Raw genomic sequence first — 18,825 nt, 5'->3', positions numbered from 1 at the left:
GTTATAATGAAGACACCACATGATGTAAGTGTCTATATTAGCTATAATAGCCTACTATCAAAATTACTTTAAAAGTCTTGTATAAGTGTTATAATGAAGACAATACATGATGTTAGTGTCTATATTAGCCTACTATCAAAATGACTTTAAAAGTCTTATATAAGTGTTATAATGAAGATAACACATGATGTAAGTGTCTATATTAGCCTACAATCAAAATGACTTTACAAGTCTTATATACGTGTTATAATGAAGACAACACATGATGTAAGTGTCTATATTAGCTATAATAGCCTACAATCAAAATGACTTTACAAGTCATATATAAGTGTTATAATGAAGACAACACATGATGTAAGTGTCTATATTAGCTGTATTAGCCTACTATCAAAATGACTTTAAAAGTCTTATAAAAGTGTTATAATGAAGACAACACATGATGTTAGTGTCTATATTAGCCTACTATCAAAATTACTTTAAAAGTCTTATATAAGTGCTATAATGAAGACAACACATGATGTAAGTGTCTATATTAGCTATAATAGCCTACTATCAAAATGACTTTAAACGTCTTATATAAGTGTTATAATGAAGACAACACATGTTAGTGTCTATATTAGCCTACTATCAAAATGACTTTAAAGGTCTTATATAAGTGTTATAATGAAGGCAACACATGATGTAAGTGTCTATATTAGCCTACTATCAAAATTACTTTAAAAGTCTTATGTAAGTGTTATAATGAAGGCAACACATGACATAAGTGTCTATATTAGCTATAATTGCCTACTATCAAAATTACTTTAAAAGTCTTATATAAGTGTTATAATGAAGGCAACATATGATGTAAGTATCTATATTAGCTATAAAAGCCTACTATCAAAATGAATATGTGTCGCAGGCTGAAGCAAATAGTCGTTGTGGAGTGATGAAGATTTTACATGTAAACAAACTGTTGCATCACAGTCCACAATATGGTGAGTTCAAGAACCGCCGAAATTAGTAGGACAAGAGGGTTGGGAAGGTTTGTGTCATGTTTGTCCTCAGACAAAAAACATACTAAAACAATTATTTTTCCCACATCCTCTTTCCATTTTTCAATCCTTTTTTAAAAATGCTCCAGGGAGCCACTAGGGCGGCACTAAAGAGCCGCATGTGGCCGCAGTAGGGATTGGACTCATATGGCCCCATTCCTGGGTGGACGAAGGTGGAGGGTGAATAATTTTGCAATGCAGTCTGCTGAAAATGACGGAAAGTGCCACTCTACATAGCAACTGACGCTGTGGACAAAATTGGAATTGCCACACAAAACACATTTTAAGATATTCAACACTCTGGCAGGTAAAAAAGGATTGCGCACCCTCCCCAGTTCATCACGTTTCATGTGTCAGGTAAAACCCGACAAATGGGGCCAAGTGAATCCCCTTCCTACTAAATGTATAAGGAGTGAACACACACCTGCCTCGCCGACAAAGACCTCTTGCGGCACGCTACTCGGACCCTCCCCGACAGCGTTGTATACGCTGAGTCGGATCTCGTAGCGCTTGTGTTTACTCAGATCTGTGTGGAAAGAAGGCCACATTAGACGGGAGAGAACGGTTAAGATAAAAGAGCCAAAAAAAATAAAAAAACTGTTAAGTCTCGTGAGACACGCTGCGATAGTGATAGTGCCTGTGGCGAGACGACATCACACTCTCGACTAAAAGGGGTGGCAATATGAATACAGGATGATGAAAGGATGAGGTTGTTGTGGGGACACTGGGAAGATTTTCTTTTGGGGCGGGGGCATAATGACGGGGCAGATTGTGGAGATTATAGTCACACACACACACACACACACACACACACACACACACACACACACACACACACACACACACACACACACACACACACACTCTTGTATTTCTTACCTTCTTGAGACCTCTGGAAAATGCCTACCTCTTTAGGACCAGCCTTTCTAGACATATAAAGATGTGTATTTACATCATTATTAATATATACATACTATGCAAATATAAAAAAGCTTGTTGTGAAAAATTTAGTTGTAATTTCACAAGAAAAATGTCACAATTTCACAAGTAAAACTTGGAATTTTGGCATTTTTAGAATAAAAGTCGTCATTTTACTCAACACAAGTCAACATTTTACGAGAAAAACTGAACATTTGTGCAATGTTATGATACAATTTGGAATTTTACTTGATAAAAGTCGCAATTTTACAAGAAAAGCTTAAAATTTGGGCAATTTTTTGAAGAGTCGTAATTTTACTCGACAAAAGTCACAATTTTATAAGAAAACCTGAACATTTTGGCAACATTATAATAATAATCGGAATTTTACTTGGAAAAAATTATGACAAAAGTCGGAATTTTACTCAAAAAAACGTCACTGTTTTACAAGAATAACCCAAAAATTGGCAATATTGTGATAAAAGTCAGAAGTTTATATGACAAATTTTGCATTAAAAAGTAATAATTTTACATTAAAAAAAGTAATCATTTTATGACAAAATATTGCAATATTACAGAAACAGAAAGAATATGAGAAATTGTTCCCATTTTAAATTATTGTATTTTTTGTTTGTAATTGTTTTTTAATCTTCCTTATTTGCTTCAAGTTATTACAGTATGTCTCTTTATACACACACACACACACACACACACACACACACACACACATATATATATATATATATATATATATATATATATATATATTTTTTTTTTTTAAATTTCTTTATATTTTTTAAATACATTTTGGCCAAAGGGAGCAACATTCCATTTCTTACACACACTTGTTGTTGCTTATGTTGGCCAGAGGGCAAGCACTTCAAATTTTTAACGCACACTTGTTATTTCATATGTTGACAGTCAATTTTTTGGAGACCACCCTAATGTTGATAGATTTCACCACCAGGGGTGCAAATGAGTCATTCCCTATTAGATGCAATGGTTTTCCTTATTGGGACCATGATTTATGTCCTAACTTGTTCACCGTCCTCATATGGAAGGTACTCTGGTTAGTGTCCGAGACGCGCACCTGTTGCCCGGGCGCTAATCAGAGGGCTATTTAGTCTTTGCCCTGGCCTCACTCGGTCTGGCTTCCTAGTTTGTTCCCACACAACTGATGACGACGTTTATTTCATGTTTCTTAGCTGCTAGTTTTCACGCTAGGCTATTTTGGTTTACTAGCTCCCACGCTAGCCCTTTTGTTTTGCCTTTTGTGCTACATGTATGTCTTTTGTTTATTCATCGTATGATTTATTTAAAATAAATCATATTCCTACCTGCAAGCTGTGTCCGAAGCCGTCTGCATCCTTGGGAGAACACACCCGCATCACGATGCGTCCCCGTCGTTTCAAAAAGGTTAAATTTGGGCAATTTTATGAAAGCAGTCGTAATTTTACTTGACAAAAGTCACAATTTTATAAGAAATTTTTTTTTTTTTTGGCAACATTATAATAATAATCAGAATTTTACTTGGAAAAATTATGACAAAAGTCATAAGTTTAATCAAAAATATCACTATTTTACAAAAATAACACAAAAATTGGCAATAATGTGATAAAAGTCAGAATTTTATATGCCACATTTTGCATTAAAAAGTAATAATTTTACATAAAAAAAGTAATAATTTTACGAGCAAATATTGCAATATTACAGAACTAGAAAAAATATGAGAAATTGTTCCCAATTTTAATAAGAAAAAGTGAGAAAAAGACTGATTGTAGTTATTTATTTATTTATTCTTTTGTTTGTAATTGGTTTTTAATCTTCCTTATTTACTTCAAGTTATTACAGTATGTCTCTTTAAACATACACACATATACATACATATACATATATACATATATATATACACGTATATATATATATATGTATATATATATATGTATATATATATATATGTATATATATATGTATACATATATATATACACATACATATATATATATACACATATATATATATACATATATATATACATACATACATAAATATATACATATATATATATATATACATATATATATATATACATATATATACATACATACATATATATATATATATATATATATATATATATATATATATATATATATATACTTTGTTTGATTAATTTTGGCCAAAGGGGGCACCTTTTAATTTCTTACACACACTTGTTATTACATATGTTGGCCAGAGGGGAAGCACTTGACATTTTTAACACACACTTGTCATATGTTGACAGTCATTTTTTTGGGGACAACCCTAATTTTGATAGATTTCACCACCAGGGGTGCAAATGAGACATTCTCTATTAGATACAATGGTTTTCCTTTATTGGGACCATGATTTATGTCCTAACTTGTTCACACCTCCTCATATGGAAGGTACTTTTCCTTGTTGATGTCTTAAGAAGGGTATAAATTCAAGAACACACACACACACACACACACACACACACACACACACACACACACACACACACACGCTGCTCAACAAGAGTGGGAGGTGTTGTGAGCGATTGTAGTTTTGTGAGGAATAAAATACAGTAGATGACACACAAACAGATGGAGAGAGGTGCAGTGGAGGGGGTGAGGGACTATAAAAGGAGATTTAAAACTTACTGTCAAGTTCATACTGGGTGAGGGAGGATTCGCTCAAGTTCCTGACGCTGTAAGGTGCTGCAGTTTGCAGGAAAGGAACACTTTAAGACTTAAAGAAGCAATGTGTAACGGTACAGGTATTCATAATCAGCAAGTATAACCGCCCCTAAAAAGAACACATATACAAAACCCAAAACCAGTGAAGTTGGCATGTTGTGTAAATGGTAAATAAAATCAGAATACAATGATTTGCAAATCCTTTTCAACTTATATTCAATTGAATAGACTGCAAAGACAAGATACTTAACGTTCAAACTGAGACACTATGTTGCTCCAAAACCTGTATGTACCTTTCAGCATTAATGGTGCCTTCACAGATGTGTAAGTTACCCATGCATTCCATCCATGCATACCATCACACATGCTGCCTTTTCAACTTTGCGCCTAGAACAGTCCGGATGGTTCTTTTCCTCTTTGGTCCGGAGGACACGACGTCCACAGTTTCCAAAAACAATTTGAAATGTGGACTCGTCAGACCACAGAACACTTTTCCACTTTGCATCAGTCCATCTTAGATGAGCTCGGGCCCAGCAAAGCCAGCGACGTTTCTGGGTGTTGTTGTTAAATGGCTTTCGCTTTGTATAGTAGAGTTTTAACTTGCACTTACAGATGTAGCGACCAACTGTAGTTACTGACAGTGGTTTTCTGAAGTGTTCCTGAGCCCATGTGGTGATATCCTTTACACCCTGATGTCGCCTTTTGATGCAATACCTGAGGGATCGAAGGTCCATAATATCATCGCTTACGTGCAGTATTTTCTCCAACTTCTCTGAACCTTTTGATGATATTACGGACCGTAGATGGTGAAATCCCTAAATTCCTTGCAACAGATCGTTGAGAAATGTTGTTCTTAAACTGTTCGACAATTTGCTCACACATTAGTTCACAAAGTGGTGACCCTCGCCCCATCCTTGTTTGTAAATGACTGAGCATTTCATGGAAGCTGCTTTTATACCCAATCATGGCACCCACCTGTTCCCAATTCACCTGTGGGATGTTCCAAATAAGTGTTTGATGAGCATTCCTCAACTTTCTCAGTCTTTTTTGCGACCTGTGCCAGCTTTTTTGAAAAAATGTTGCAGGCATCAAATTCCAAATGAGCTAATATTTGCAAAAAATAACAACTTTTTCCAGTTCAAACATTAAATATTTTGTCTTTGCAGTCTATTAAATTGAATATACCGTATTTTTTGGACTATAAGTCGCAGTTTTTTTCATAGTTTGGCAACTTATATATGTTTTTTTCCTTTTTTATTATGCATTTTCGGCAGGTGCGACTTATACTCCGAAAAATACGGTAGGTTGAAAAGGATTTGCAAATCATTGTATTCTGTTTTTATTTACCATTTACACAACGTGCCAACTTCACTGGTTTTGTATTTTGTATTACAAATAAACAACATTAATGAGCTCAATTATTAAAACTACCGATGGTTACTATTACTGTACTTTGATAAACTCACAGGCTGCCTGGCGCTAGCTCGCTATAGCGTAAATGCTAACATGACTACAACATGGTAGCTGCATGACTATGTCCATACCCCAATCTAAACCTATACTTGGCCGTCTGAGAAACTAAGCCAGGGATGTAAAACTTGTTTTCATATGAGGGCCACATTGCAGTTATGGCTGTTCTCCGAGGGCCGCTTGTCACAGTGAAGGTCCTGTCTAAGTATTAGAAATAATAATCGCCTTATGTTACAGTATTACACTATTTTCTATGGATTTTATTATTGGATTTTTTTCCACATACAAATTGATAGATAACATACCTGTTTTTAAAATCTTAAGTCAGGGGGACAAGCATTTTATTCTAACAAAAAAATGTTTGGAATATATGTTAATACAGAGGTGTCCAAGCCTTTTCCAACAAAGGCTGGACACTAAAAAGTCAAATGTCTATTGATATAGTATTATTTTGTTGAAAAAAAGGCTAAAAACAGACATTACATACAGTATATATCAGAGGTTGGCAACTTGCGGCTCTAGAGCCGCATGGGCTCTTTAGCGCCGCCCTAGTGGCTCTCTGGAGCTTTTTTAAAAATGTATGAAAAATGGAAAAAGATGAGGGGAAAAAAATCTATTTTTTGTATTAATATGGTTTCTGTAGGAGGACAAACATGACACAAGCGTCCCTAATTGTTATAAAGCACACTGTTTATATTAAACATGCTTCACTGATTCGAGTATTTGGCGAGCGCCGTTTTGTCCTACTCATTTTGGCGGTCCTTGAACTCACCGTAGTTTGTTTACATGTATAACTTTCTCCGACTTTCTAGGACGTGTTTTATGCCACTTCTTTTTCTGTCTCATTTTGTCCACCAAACTTTTAACGTTGTGTATGAAAGGTGAGTTTTGTTGATGTTATTGACTTGTGTGGAGTGCTAATCAGACATATTTGGTCACTGCATGACTGCAAGCTAATCAATGCTAACATGCTATTTAGGCTAGCTATATGTACATATTGCATCATTATGTCTCATTTGTAGCTATATTTGAGGTCATTTAGTTTCCTTTAAGTCCTCTTAATTCAATTTATATCTCATGACACACTATCTGTATGTAATATGGCTTTTAATTTTTTGCGGCTCCAGACAGATTTGTTTTTGTATTTTTGGTCCAATATGGCTCTTTCAACATTTTGGGTTGCCGACCCCTGGTATATATGAAGACAAAACTTGGTGTCAGTTTTGTATTGTATGAAACTAGTGTTGTCCCGATACCAATATTTTTATACAGGCACCAACACTATTTTGATACTTTTCTAAATAAAACAAAAACTTTCATTATTGGCTTTATTTTACAAAAAATCTTCGGGTACATTGAACATATGTTTCTTATTGCAAGTTTGTCCTTAAATAAAATAGTGAACATACAAGACAACTTGTCTTTTATTAGCAAGTAAACAAACAAAGGCTCCTAATTTAGCTGCTGACATATGCAGTAACATATTGTGTCATTTTCTATTATTTCGTCAAAATTATTAAGGACAAGTGGTAGAAAATGAATTATTAATCTACTTGTTCATTTACTATTAATATCTGCTTACTTTCTCTTTTAACATGTTCTATCTACACTTCTGTTAAAATGTAATAATCACTTATTCTTCTGTTGTTTGGATGCTTTACATTAGTTTTGGATGATACCACAAATTTGGGTATAGAGGCGGTATAGTACCGAATATGATTCATTAGTATCGGGGTATTATACTAATACCGGTATACCATACAACCCTATATGAAACAAAATTTGAATATTGTTTTTAATATTGTTGTGCAGCACTTTGGAAACATTGTTGTTGTTTAAATGTGCTATATAAATAAAGTGGATTGGATTGGATTGAAAATGTAATTTTATTTTTACATTGTAAAGAAACCCCAAACAGTTAAACTGGGGAAAAAAACGAGCAAAAAGATGTAATGTAATGAGAAAAAGCTGATTTTTTTATAATAATAATAAAAAGAATAATAATAATAATAATAATAATAATATATTGTTGCCTAAAACACAAACAATGTGTCTTTAAATACTGTTATATAAAGTCCTCTTTTTTTCAAATAAAAATAACTTTTAACTTTTTAAATGATTGGACACCCTTGCTGTAAGAAGTTCGGACACTCCTGAGATATTAGCATCAAATGTTTTGCTTTTTTTTTACATTATTGCTCTTTTTTTTAAATAAAATGTTTACTGTTATTTGCAGGCCAACAAAACTGTAGCTGCGTGCTTCACTTTGGACACTCCATCATTATTATTATTATTATTATTATCCATCCATCCAATTTCTACCATTTATATTTATTATTATTATTATTATTATTATTATTATTATTCCTGTGTTAATATACTGTTATTACATGTCAGATAATTCTGAAGTTCAAAAGCAGAGCAATTACATGCAATTCATGCCATTTTTCTGTCAAAATTAAAAGAACAAATATGTTTAAAGATGAAGCGTTTTACTGATGCACATTATTTCCAGGCTTTCAAGGGCCACATAAAACCAAGTTGCGGCCCAGATGTGGCCCCCGGGCCTTGACTTTGACACGGTGAACTAAGCTATTTAATGGTACGCACTGAACCTTCAAGTTGTGCTCTCTTAAAACAGAGTGATCGATCTATACTCAGGGGAATACAAGACGGAGGTGTTTTTACGACGCTTTCAAGGACCTGTGAACAGAGTAGGACGCCGCGACGCCCACCGGAACACCACCAGTGAAGCATGACAACCACGAAACATGCAAAGTAGTAGTACTTTTTCAGTGATAATAATGACAACCGTGATAATTGTAGGCCCGATATGACATTTTTACATCGCTACATGCCTAATGACAAATAAAAGCTCACCAGTGAGGTCGGCCCAGCTCGGGGAGGGACTGTTGACGGTGCGAACTGTGAAGCTGCGCAGTCGGTCGTAGTACAACTCTCTGTACCTGACCCTGAAGCCAAGTAGAATTCCATTGATGTGATCCTCGGAGGGGGACTAAAAAGCAGGATATTTACATTTGACATGACTGACGTTTTGCATTATTATTATTATTATATACATTCCAACATTACCTGCCAGCGGACCAGCACAGACGTGGTAGTGTGGGGTGTTACAGACAGAATGGTGGGGGGTTTGTCAGGGGCTGCAAAATGACAAGAAAATTATGATATTTTCTACAAAAACAAAACCTCACAAAGGAGTGTATTTGAGGTAGACATAAAACCTGGTGCCATCAGATATTTACTCTCAGCATGCTACATCAAAACATCTATTGTATATGTCATCTTTTATTTCAACATTCCTTGCTGGAAAAAATAAATACAACATACGGGCAGAACATTTTTGACAACAGGTGCTGCTACGGACAGCATTAACCGATACAAAAACAAGCAAACCGGAGTTTTGACTTAAAGAAGGCAAGGTCGGTTAAAAAAAATACAAATCCGCGTCCCGGGCATGCGCGGATTTCCGGAAATTCGCGTCCTTTCTGATTTCAATGCGTAAAAAGACACAAAAAGTGCGTTAACGCCAACAGTGTACGGTATCATTTAAAATCAAGAGATGTCTTGCACTGACTGTTGTCCCCAGATACTTCAATTGGATAAGGAATCTTTTAGAAACAATAGGTTTCTTGTACGGACCGTTGTCCCCAAGATACTTTAATTAAATAAGAAATAATCCAGGTCTCTACAGGTTTCAATAAGTCAAATTTAGGATTTAAGACTTTTTTAAGGCCATCATGAATATAATTTAAGACCATTTCACATCCATATGGACAAAAAAGTACAAAGAAATAAAGGAGAATCAGAGTGCCAGAATGAAATTGGAAGAATATGAAATAATTCACTGCTCTTTCACATTGGAAAACAAAATGGTTAAACTACATACACAAGAAGACTCTCTGTTGTAGAATCATAACAACCATTTTTCAGATTTGCCATGAAAGTGTTTTCTTGCAAAAGGTGCAATGTGCTTCATATCGAGTGTTTTCGTGTAACAACAGCCAGAATGTCAGCAATGGTAGAGCAAAGCACAACAATATATTGTCTGAGAAATGACTGTATGTAATAGTATGATTGCACTAGTACACCTTGTATTGATTTTCTTCAACAATTGGCGTCCCTTTTTTTTTTACATTTGTTTACATTTTGATGCAGTTGAGCTACGGTGTGTAGTGAAGCATGTTTAGCTATTCCTCGTCCTGTAGTGATAATGGTACTTGTAAGAAACTTACTATATTTGTCGCCATGGAGGTGAGGATTAGTGATTTAGAAGTAGCTTAAACACTGCTGAAGGCGGATAGACGTTAGCCGCTAGCTAGCTAGCCATGTCTTTAAGCACCTCTTCCAGAGGGCGTTTCAGTGTTATAACTTCACCTTTATCGTTAGTTTTTAAGCCAAAATGCGTCCGTTCTCCCTTTTCTGTCCACACACTGTGTCTGCTTGTAAGTACTCTGTGTTTGTGCGCTGCCGAACATGCTCCTCTGCTTGTAAACCAACAATGACTCACCATGACTTTGACGTGGGCGAGGGGGGGTTCGGGACCGGTACGTTTCAGAGGCGGTATAGTACCGAAAATGATTCATTAGTATCGCGGTACTATACTAATACCGGTATACCGTACAAACCTAGTCTACACTAAGCCGGATAACCCCTTAAACAAATAATTATTTAGCCTAAGCCTCGTGTCAGCCACACTAAACCATTGTTTATGGTAACCCTCCTTCGCCGTGTATTTCTTGAATCTCCGGCTCTTAGCTCTGTATGGACTCATTGATGGTTTACAAACTGAGTTCAGAGAGGAAGCGAAGTCAGAAAGACCGCGCCCCACACAGGAAGTGATGTCAGAAAGAACGCGCCACAGCCAGCTTCATATCAACCGGAGCTAACCACTGGAAATACGGAGCCGAGTCATCCAGCCTGTGTTTCTCCTTCTACATGTACAGACGCTTGTGGAAATCACACATGAATACCTTAAGAAAAAACGATTGCAGCTATTTGGGATACAACACTTCTCAGACGAATGTCGAGGTCAGCTGCGATTCTACTTACCGAAAAACTTCGTCCATTTGTCGAAAGAGAGACAACGAGAATGCGGGCTGCCGTGGATGTGATACAAAAGGTAGCGTGTGCTTTGTACTACCTGGCCGTCGAGGGAAGACTACGGAAAACATCGAATGCATTTGGACTGGCAAAGCAGACTGCATCAGTTATTGTCTGCCATGTATGTCGCGGACTCAACGTCTAGGTCCAGAGTATATAAAGTCACCAAAAACAAATGGAGAATGAAGGCAAAAGAGTGAGGAGTGTCCTGACCAGATATCTAGATCCCTACATTGACTGATGTAAAATGTTCTTTATCACATTGTTTACTTTCACGCGTCCAATAAAGATTTGATTAATTTATGATGGCTCAGGTGTGATTCACTACAATAGGGCCCCACAGCACACTGGATTCCAGTTCATTGAAATACCACAACACTGGATATTGTTCAGATAAGTACAATTTCATTTAAGAACTTGCACACAAAGCAACACTGGAGGTGACCATGACGTGCGCATTTTCTGCGCAAGCGTATTAGGTCGCATTGCGCCGGCGGACGGAGGGGCGGAGGGGGTCTTAAACGACCATTGCGTGTGTGTGGACAAGGATAAGGTTAGGTGGGATTTACCCTGGATAACCTTAGCTGGCTTAGTGTAGAATGTGCCTTAACAGACAAGACGCAGACTGAGCCAATTAATCGTCACCTTTCTGTCGCTGCTGTGTGCCGGGCTACGGTGTCAGGCGAGGGAGTTGTAGCGAATGACCGAAGATTGTTTATTGAGAGAGAATGCTCCACCGCGTCTTACACAAGGTGTATTAGCAGTCACTTATATCATCTTATTTATGTCACTTAAAAACAGAGAGAGTCCTCAATGGCAGTTAGGGCCATGACCTCTGCAATCTTTAAGTCCTTGCTCATTTGAAACATTATGCCAGAACGTTTGAAGAAAATTCTTTAAAGTTATGATAAGCCGCGCAAAAATATGTGCACCTATTTGACTTTTGACCTCATCTGCCTCAGCTATCTTGTCTTCATCAATAGGATTCTTAGTTTGATGAAAGAAATTCAACAGCTATCTGCCAAAACCAGTGGAAACAAAACAGGGCTTGGTGAGTTTCTTACCATCCTGTAGAGTAGTGATGGCCTCACTCTCCTGGCTGTATTCACTGTCTCCAATGTCATTGGTGGCCTTGACACGAAACTGGTAGGACGTGAAGGGTTTTAACCTTTAAAGAGACAGGGACCGTTTCATGTCATTGGTCAACGATGCTAATGCTACCAGGTGTGGTCACATTTACCTGTCCACTGAGTACGAGATCATCTCATGACTGACAGACGCAGAATGGACCGTCCAGTTGCTGTCGGGCAGTTCTCTGTACTGCACTGTGTAGTAACGGACCGGAGAGAGGCCGTCGCTGCCCGGTTCCCATGACAACTGCACTCTGCGAGCCTGCACTCGCTCTTGAGGCACGACAGGCCGGCTCGTGGGCTGAGGTCGCGCTGAAGGGCCGACACAAAAGCTGATTTTCTTCATGTCGTGTTTCCAGGGTGAAGGCAACGCTTGACCCTCAGTTCTTACCTCGCTTCTCTGTCGTGACCACCAAGGCCTCGGCTGCTTCCCCCCAGCCTTTGCGTGTTTGCGCAGTCAGGCGGAAGATGTAAACCATTTCAGGCCTGAGCCCCGTCGCCGTGTACTGCCGAGCGCTGGGGCTCAGAACGTCCACGGTGGCGGCACTCGTGCTGGAGGAGTTTCTCCTGTATGTGATCTGGTAGGCTGCCAGGACAACAAATACGTCAACATAAGAACAAACTGTCTTCTTGGAGCCAAGTGCGGACGGTTAGCACATAAAATCTCACCCAGGATGATGCCGTTTGGTTGGGAAGGAGGTTGCCAGATGAGCCTGACTGATGTGGTTCTGACTTCGGGGAACAGGATGCCAACCGGAGGACCTGGAACTGCGATGCAACAAAAGTTTAGGCTAAGTACCGTATTTTTCGGACCACATGGCGCACCGGATTGTCGACTGTCGATGAACGGATTATAAGGGATCATGGGGGCGGTATAGCTGGGTTGGTCGAGTGGCCATTCCAGCAACTTGAGGGTTCTGCCATCCTAGTCACTGGCCCTTTGTGTCCTTGGGCAAGACACTTTACCCACCTGTTTCCAGAGCCACCCAATCTGGTTTAAAAATGTAACTTAGATATTGGGTTTAACAATGTAAAGCGCTTTGACTCACTAGAGAAAAGCACTATATACATATAATTCACTTCATATTATGATATTTTTCCGATATCATCCTCGACAGCACACTCTCCTTTAAAGCCCACATAAATAACATTACCCGGTCAGCTTACTTTCATCTTCGGAACATTAATCGTCTTCGCCCATCCCTTACCCCTCCTACTGCTGCCATACTAGTCCATAGCCTGGTCATCTCTCGCCTGGACTACTGCAAATCTCTCCTGTTTGGTCTCCCTCACAAGTCACTTCACAAACTTCAGCTTCTCCAGAACTCTGCAGCCCGGATAATCACCAGAACCCCTTCAATCCAGCACATCACCCCTGTTCTGCAGCAACTCCACTGACTACCCATCAAACATCGCATCCACTTTAAAATAATTCACCTCACTTTCAAAGTCATCCATAACCTCTCTCTATCATATCTCTCTGACCTGATCCATGTCGCCACGCCCTCACATTCCCTAAGATCCTCTTCATCCATCCATATCACTGTCCCTTTATTTAAACTGTCCACCATGGGTGCCCGAGCTTTCAGCCGCTCTGCCCCACATCTTTGGAACTCTTTACCACCAGACCTTTGCAACTTAGATTCAATATCCCTCTTCAAATCAAGACTCAAAACACACCTATTCCTGACTGCTTATTCATTGTAATCATCTTTTCTTTTCTCTTTGTTGTTGTTTTTTTTTTATCCAATTTGATTTTATTGTTGTGATTTTGTACGGTGTCCTTGAGTGCCCAGAAAGGCGCCTTATAAATAAAATGTATTATTATTATTATTATTTAAAACACGTCCTCGTGGTCTACATAACATGTAATGGTGGTTCTTTGTTCAAAATGTTGCATGGATTATGTTTTACAGACCATCTTCAAGCTGCTTTCCGACTGTCTTTTTAGAAAGTACCCTTGTGTGGGCGGTCTTATTTACGTGTCTCCAGTTGGACTGCGTCATCTGCCCATCAACCTTTGTTGTAGTTTTTACTACTGACAGATTCAAGTTAAAACTCTACCCTACTTTGTACTAGCAATGGCAATTGCGGAGGATAAATGCCCGACAACAAAATGAAAGAGAAAAATAAGGAGCTTATTGACTGCGACACGGACTACAAGCCGGGGCAGACGCACACACATTTTTGGGACTTATGCAGATCTCAAATACACATCAGCAGGTACCAATAGGTAAGAAAAGTTGACGTGTGTATGTTGTATATTGTCAATAAAACATCAAAGTTTTGGTCTTGCTTGCTTACCTGTCGGTACTTGCTAGCGTCATTTATTGAACAGGCGTCAACCTGCAGTCCACACGTATCTCTTTGTGTGACTGCCATCTAATGGTCACACCTATTACACCATGTACCACAACTAGAATAAGCACAACCAGAGTTATTATATATATAAGGCGCACCGGGTTATATATGGTGCCCTGTCGATTTTTGAGAAAATGAAAGGATTTTAAGTGCGCCTTATAGTCCGAAAAATACGGTTTAATAATCAGCATCATTTTCCATGTTTCGTCATCAAATTACCATCATCCAGCGTTCTTTCCAGAATGGATGGCGAGCTGCTCCGTCCGTCACCAATACGGGTGAATGCCAGGACCCGGATCTCATAGAGAACGTACTTGCCCAGACCGGTCAGATGGACACTGTGGCTCGTGTTGCCATCCACTGTCCAGAAGTTGGGGGTCATTTCTGAGTCCTTCTCTTTGTAGATGACCTGGTAATGGAGGCACAATAGATCAATGGAGCGCCACGGTAGTTATGAGTGGGAGTGGAAGTGCTGCACTGACCTTGTAGCCCAGGATGAGCCCGTTGCGATCCGGCTCCGGGACTTCTCCCCAGCGTACCAGTATCTTGCTTGAGGTGGTGGCGAAGGCTGACACATTGCTGGGACCGCTGGATGGCACTAAGAGAACAAGTGGAGTTAAGATTCCAAAAACCTAGCATTGCACACTGATCTACTAGAGCAGTGATTCTTGAACTGTGGTACTCGTACCACTAGTCAGAGCCGTGTATAGCGAGAGTATACACAACTGGGTTTCAGAGTTGGTCCCAAACATGTCGCCCTGTAGTCACGTGAGAGGCTTTTAACCAATCATTTAAGACCATTTTGTCTGGTCTTACGCTCTCTGATCGGTCAAAAACCCTTCACGTGGTTACTGGGTGCCATGTTTGGGACCAACTCTGAAACCGTGATGTCGATACTCTACCTATACACAGCTCATAGGGATGATGGAAGGATGGTCAGCGCCGAGAGCTGCGGCCTACCACCATTACTCCGCCCCTTCCCTCTGATGCTAGATATCTCGATATGTATGTTGTAATATGTACCGGTATATGTGCTTTGCTATGGAGGTTTTTTTCCCACTCCAGACTGGGCCCCCTTAGGAGCCCAGTCAGATTGTATTTTTTTACTCATCCTTCCCCAGCGTTTTACCTTTTTCCCCATCTTTTACGGGGCGCCTTGTGGCGACCCATCAGCGTTCCTGTTCTGTAACCCTGTACACTGTTTGTTTGTCTAATCTTGAACAGGTTTGTGCTGAAAACAAAGTTTTGTTGTACTTGTGCAATGACAATAAAGACCTATCTATCTCTGCCGCAAGTGGTACGCATGCCCCATCTAATGGTACGCCAACGAATCACTTACATTTTTATGCATCACACCATAAATTGGAATACTTTACTTTGACATGCGCAGAACCTAACATAAACCGAAAGGTGTGTAATTATTTGTGCTATTGCGCCATCTTTTGGTCGAGTTTGCTCACTGCAGGTACTGACAAAGCAGCGACTTCCACTGTAAACAAACGTGGCTTTGTGCATTTCTGCTTGTCCGACGTTATCACTGTATTTATTTATCATTTTTTCCGTCTGTTCACTACTTTTGTTTTACCTCTCTTTTTGAATGGAGCTGTCCTGTGCTTTTTATGTTGTGATTATGTACGGGTTGCGGCGCGTCTTCAAGTTACGACATTCTGTGTATGTGTTTGAGGCTAGCAGTTAAAAAAGAAAAGCACTTGGAGTAGCTGTAAGCTTGTGAATAAAACAGCTCGTTAAGACGACAACTGGATTCCTTCTTTTATTGTTAGATCGACACATGATACTCCAGACCATGCTTTTGTTTTTGCTAGTCTTGTTTTAAAGCAACAAACTCAACAGTATATAACGCGACATCTGCACATGTTGAAAAGGGGGAGATAGCATCTGGACAATGGCTTAATTCCGAGACTATTAAATTTAGTCCCCGCTCCACCACCAAAGTGTAGCTGACATCAAGGACATGGGCAGTAAGAATAATCCTAACCTGAATTTTGGAAGATGTTTTTTCATGCGCTACAATCTGAATGACTGTTGGTATAAACCACATGTCCGGTTAGGAATCACGTGTGTGATCCGAATGGCGCGTTTACATGAACAATGAATCCGATTAAATGTGTCCATGTGCACATAGCTTATGATATAATTTTATGAAATATGCATTTTCTTGCAACAAGATCCATCCAGACGCAAGATCACAACACCGCAGCGCCTCCCAGAGCGCACTTTCAGCGTGCAAAAAATGATGTTGTCTAGATAACACTTCTATATTACCCAGAAAATGTGGAATATATCATATTTGTGTGCTGCTTGTCAACAACATGACGAAACGCCACAGGTTGGACCATATGCTGTCATAAGTATGGAGGGAAATGAGTGTCTCCATGGTATACATGCAAAAACCAAATTTAAATAGGGCGATCTGCACTATTTTCGCGCTTGTTAATAATTGTACCCAAAGTTTTAGCAAGTGCATCCGGCAGTGGAGGATCCTCTATGGGGTCTTGGGGCACTAGGAGGTTAACCCCTTTACTACTGTTACCCCAGGTGGCCCTTGGCAAAGGCCTAGTACCTGACTGCCCCCTAGCCAGGGATACGGTGAAGACCTCAACGGCGGAGCAGGCGGAAGACGGTACATGTAAGAACCACCACAACGGCTGAAATGGCGGAAGAAGGCACCCCCACATCTATGTGGGCCCAGTTATGGGGAAATGACAACCCAAGACCTCAACGGTGGAACAGGCGGAGGATGACTGACAACCCTATGGAGGGTCACAACGGCTGGGATGGCGGATGAAGGCTGCAGCAGAAAAGGGTCCCCAGTTAAATATTTTTAACTTTTTTTTAACTTTTTTTTAACTTTTTTTTAACTTTTTTTAACTTTTTTTTTTAATTTTTTACCCTAACCCTAACCCTAAAAAAGAAATGTTAATTGTTAAAATTGTTTAAAAAAATCAAACATTTTTAAAATTGTTTAAAATTGTTTTTAAAAAATGTAAAAAAGTTAAATTTTTTTTAAAACATTTCAAAAAGTTAAAAAAGTTTAAAAAATTAAAAAAAATAAAAAAAAAATAAAAAAAAATAAAAAAATTTGAAAAACATTTTTAAAAAATTTAAAAAATTTGAAAACCATTTTTTACCTTGAAAATCATTTTTACCCATGAAACATTTTTTTTACCATGAAACATTTTTTTTACCTTGAAAATCATTTTTACCCTTGAAAAAACAATTTTACCTTGAAATTTTTTTTTTACCTTGAAAATGATTTTTTACCTTGAAAAAAAAAATGTACCTTGAAAAAAAAAATGTACCTTGAAATTTTTTGTTTACCTTGAAAATCATTTGTTTACCTTGAAAATCATTTTTAACCTTGAAAAAAAAATTTTACTTTGAAAATTTGGACAAAATTTTACTTTGAAAATTTGGACTCCATGCCACTGGACCATGACCCGGATCTGTCAAGGATCGTGTGGTGACTGTCTGTTAAACAAAGTCACGTACAGGTATCCTCCATAAAGGGATACCCCCCTACCAGGAGGACCGTCATACTCGCTTCGAGTGACCGCCGATGATGACCCCACAACACACCCACTAATAGTACACACAATTTTATAGTTTGCACACACTATGTAGCACTTATTTGGATCTTAGAAGATCAGGCCCTGACTGGTCAATCTTGCTTACCGGACTCCCTCGTTCTGCCATGGACAGGCTGGCTCCAGGGTCCAGATCCAATTCCATTGATGGCCTGAACGCGAACTTCATACTCTGTCCACTCCTCCAGGTCTTCAATGGTGAACTCTCTCTCCAGCCGGTCCATGATTACGTGGGAAAGAACTCCCCCTTTGGACCCGGCCTTGGAGTACTGGATCCGGTAGCCGACAAGATCTGGATTCCCATTGTATTCCCACTCGGGAAGAGGCTGGAGGAAATGCTATAATGTTATTATGAATATATATATATATATATTTTAGAAAAAGAACACATGAAGCTTAGGTGAAAACGTACCACCCAGCGAAGCCACAGGCTGGTCTCACTGGCTGTGCGGAGGGTGACGTTGGCGGGGGAGACGTCTGGAGA

At 38.9% G+C, this 18,825-nt stretch overlaps 1 protein-coding gene across 2 annotated transcripts in view; it reads right to left on the bottom strand.

The window, feature by feature from the left end:
• sdk2a (sidekick cell adhesion molecule 2a) overlaps nucleotides 1-18,825 on the bottom strand; it is a 428,423-nt gene that overhangs the window by 45,171 nt on the left and 364,427 nt on the right. For both annotated transcript variants that reach the window (XM_061974231.1, XM_061974232.1), the window contains exons 25-36: nucleotides 18,754-18,825; nucleotides 18,430-18,667; nucleotides 15,219-15,334; nucleotides 14,956-15,145; nucleotides 13,045-13,143; nucleotides 12,767-12,961; nucleotides 12,486-12,687; nucleotides 12,310-12,413; nucleotides 9,215-9,285; nucleotides 9,002-9,137; nucleotides 4,616-4,672; nucleotides 1,459-1,560 (exon numbers count right to left, since the gene is read on the bottom strand). The exon at nucleotides 18,754-18,825 is cut by the window's right edge and continues 79 nt beyond it. In XM_061974231.1, the coding sequence (XP_061830215.1) occupies nucleotides 1,459-1,560; nucleotides 4,616-4,672; nucleotides 9,002-9,137; nucleotides 9,215-9,285; nucleotides 12,310-12,413; nucleotides 12,486-12,687; nucleotides 12,767-12,961; nucleotides 13,045-13,143; nucleotides 14,956-15,145; nucleotides 15,219-15,334; nucleotides 18,430-18,667; nucleotides 18,754-18,825 (1,582 nt within the window). The remainder of the gene's footprint in view (nucleotides 1-1,458; nucleotides 1,561-4,615; nucleotides 4,673-9,001; nucleotides 9,138-9,214; nucleotides 9,286-12,309; nucleotides 12,414-12,485; nucleotides 12,688-12,766; nucleotides 12,962-13,044; nucleotides 13,144-14,955; nucleotides 15,146-15,218; nucleotides 15,335-18,429; nucleotides 18,668-18,753) is intronic.

This window comes from Nerophis lumbriciformis, linkage group LG22 (genome assembly GCF_033978685.3).
Source record: "Nerophis lumbriciformis linkage group LG22, RoL_Nlum_v2.1, whole genome shotgun sequence".
In the NCBI taxonomy this organism is placed as follows: Eukaryota; Metazoa; Chordata; class Actinopteri; order Syngnathiformes; family Syngnathidae; genus Nerophis; species Nerophis lumbriciformis.
The sequence above is the reverse complement of the archived record's forward strand: the minus strand, read 5'-3'. Positions and strand labels throughout refer to the sequence as shown.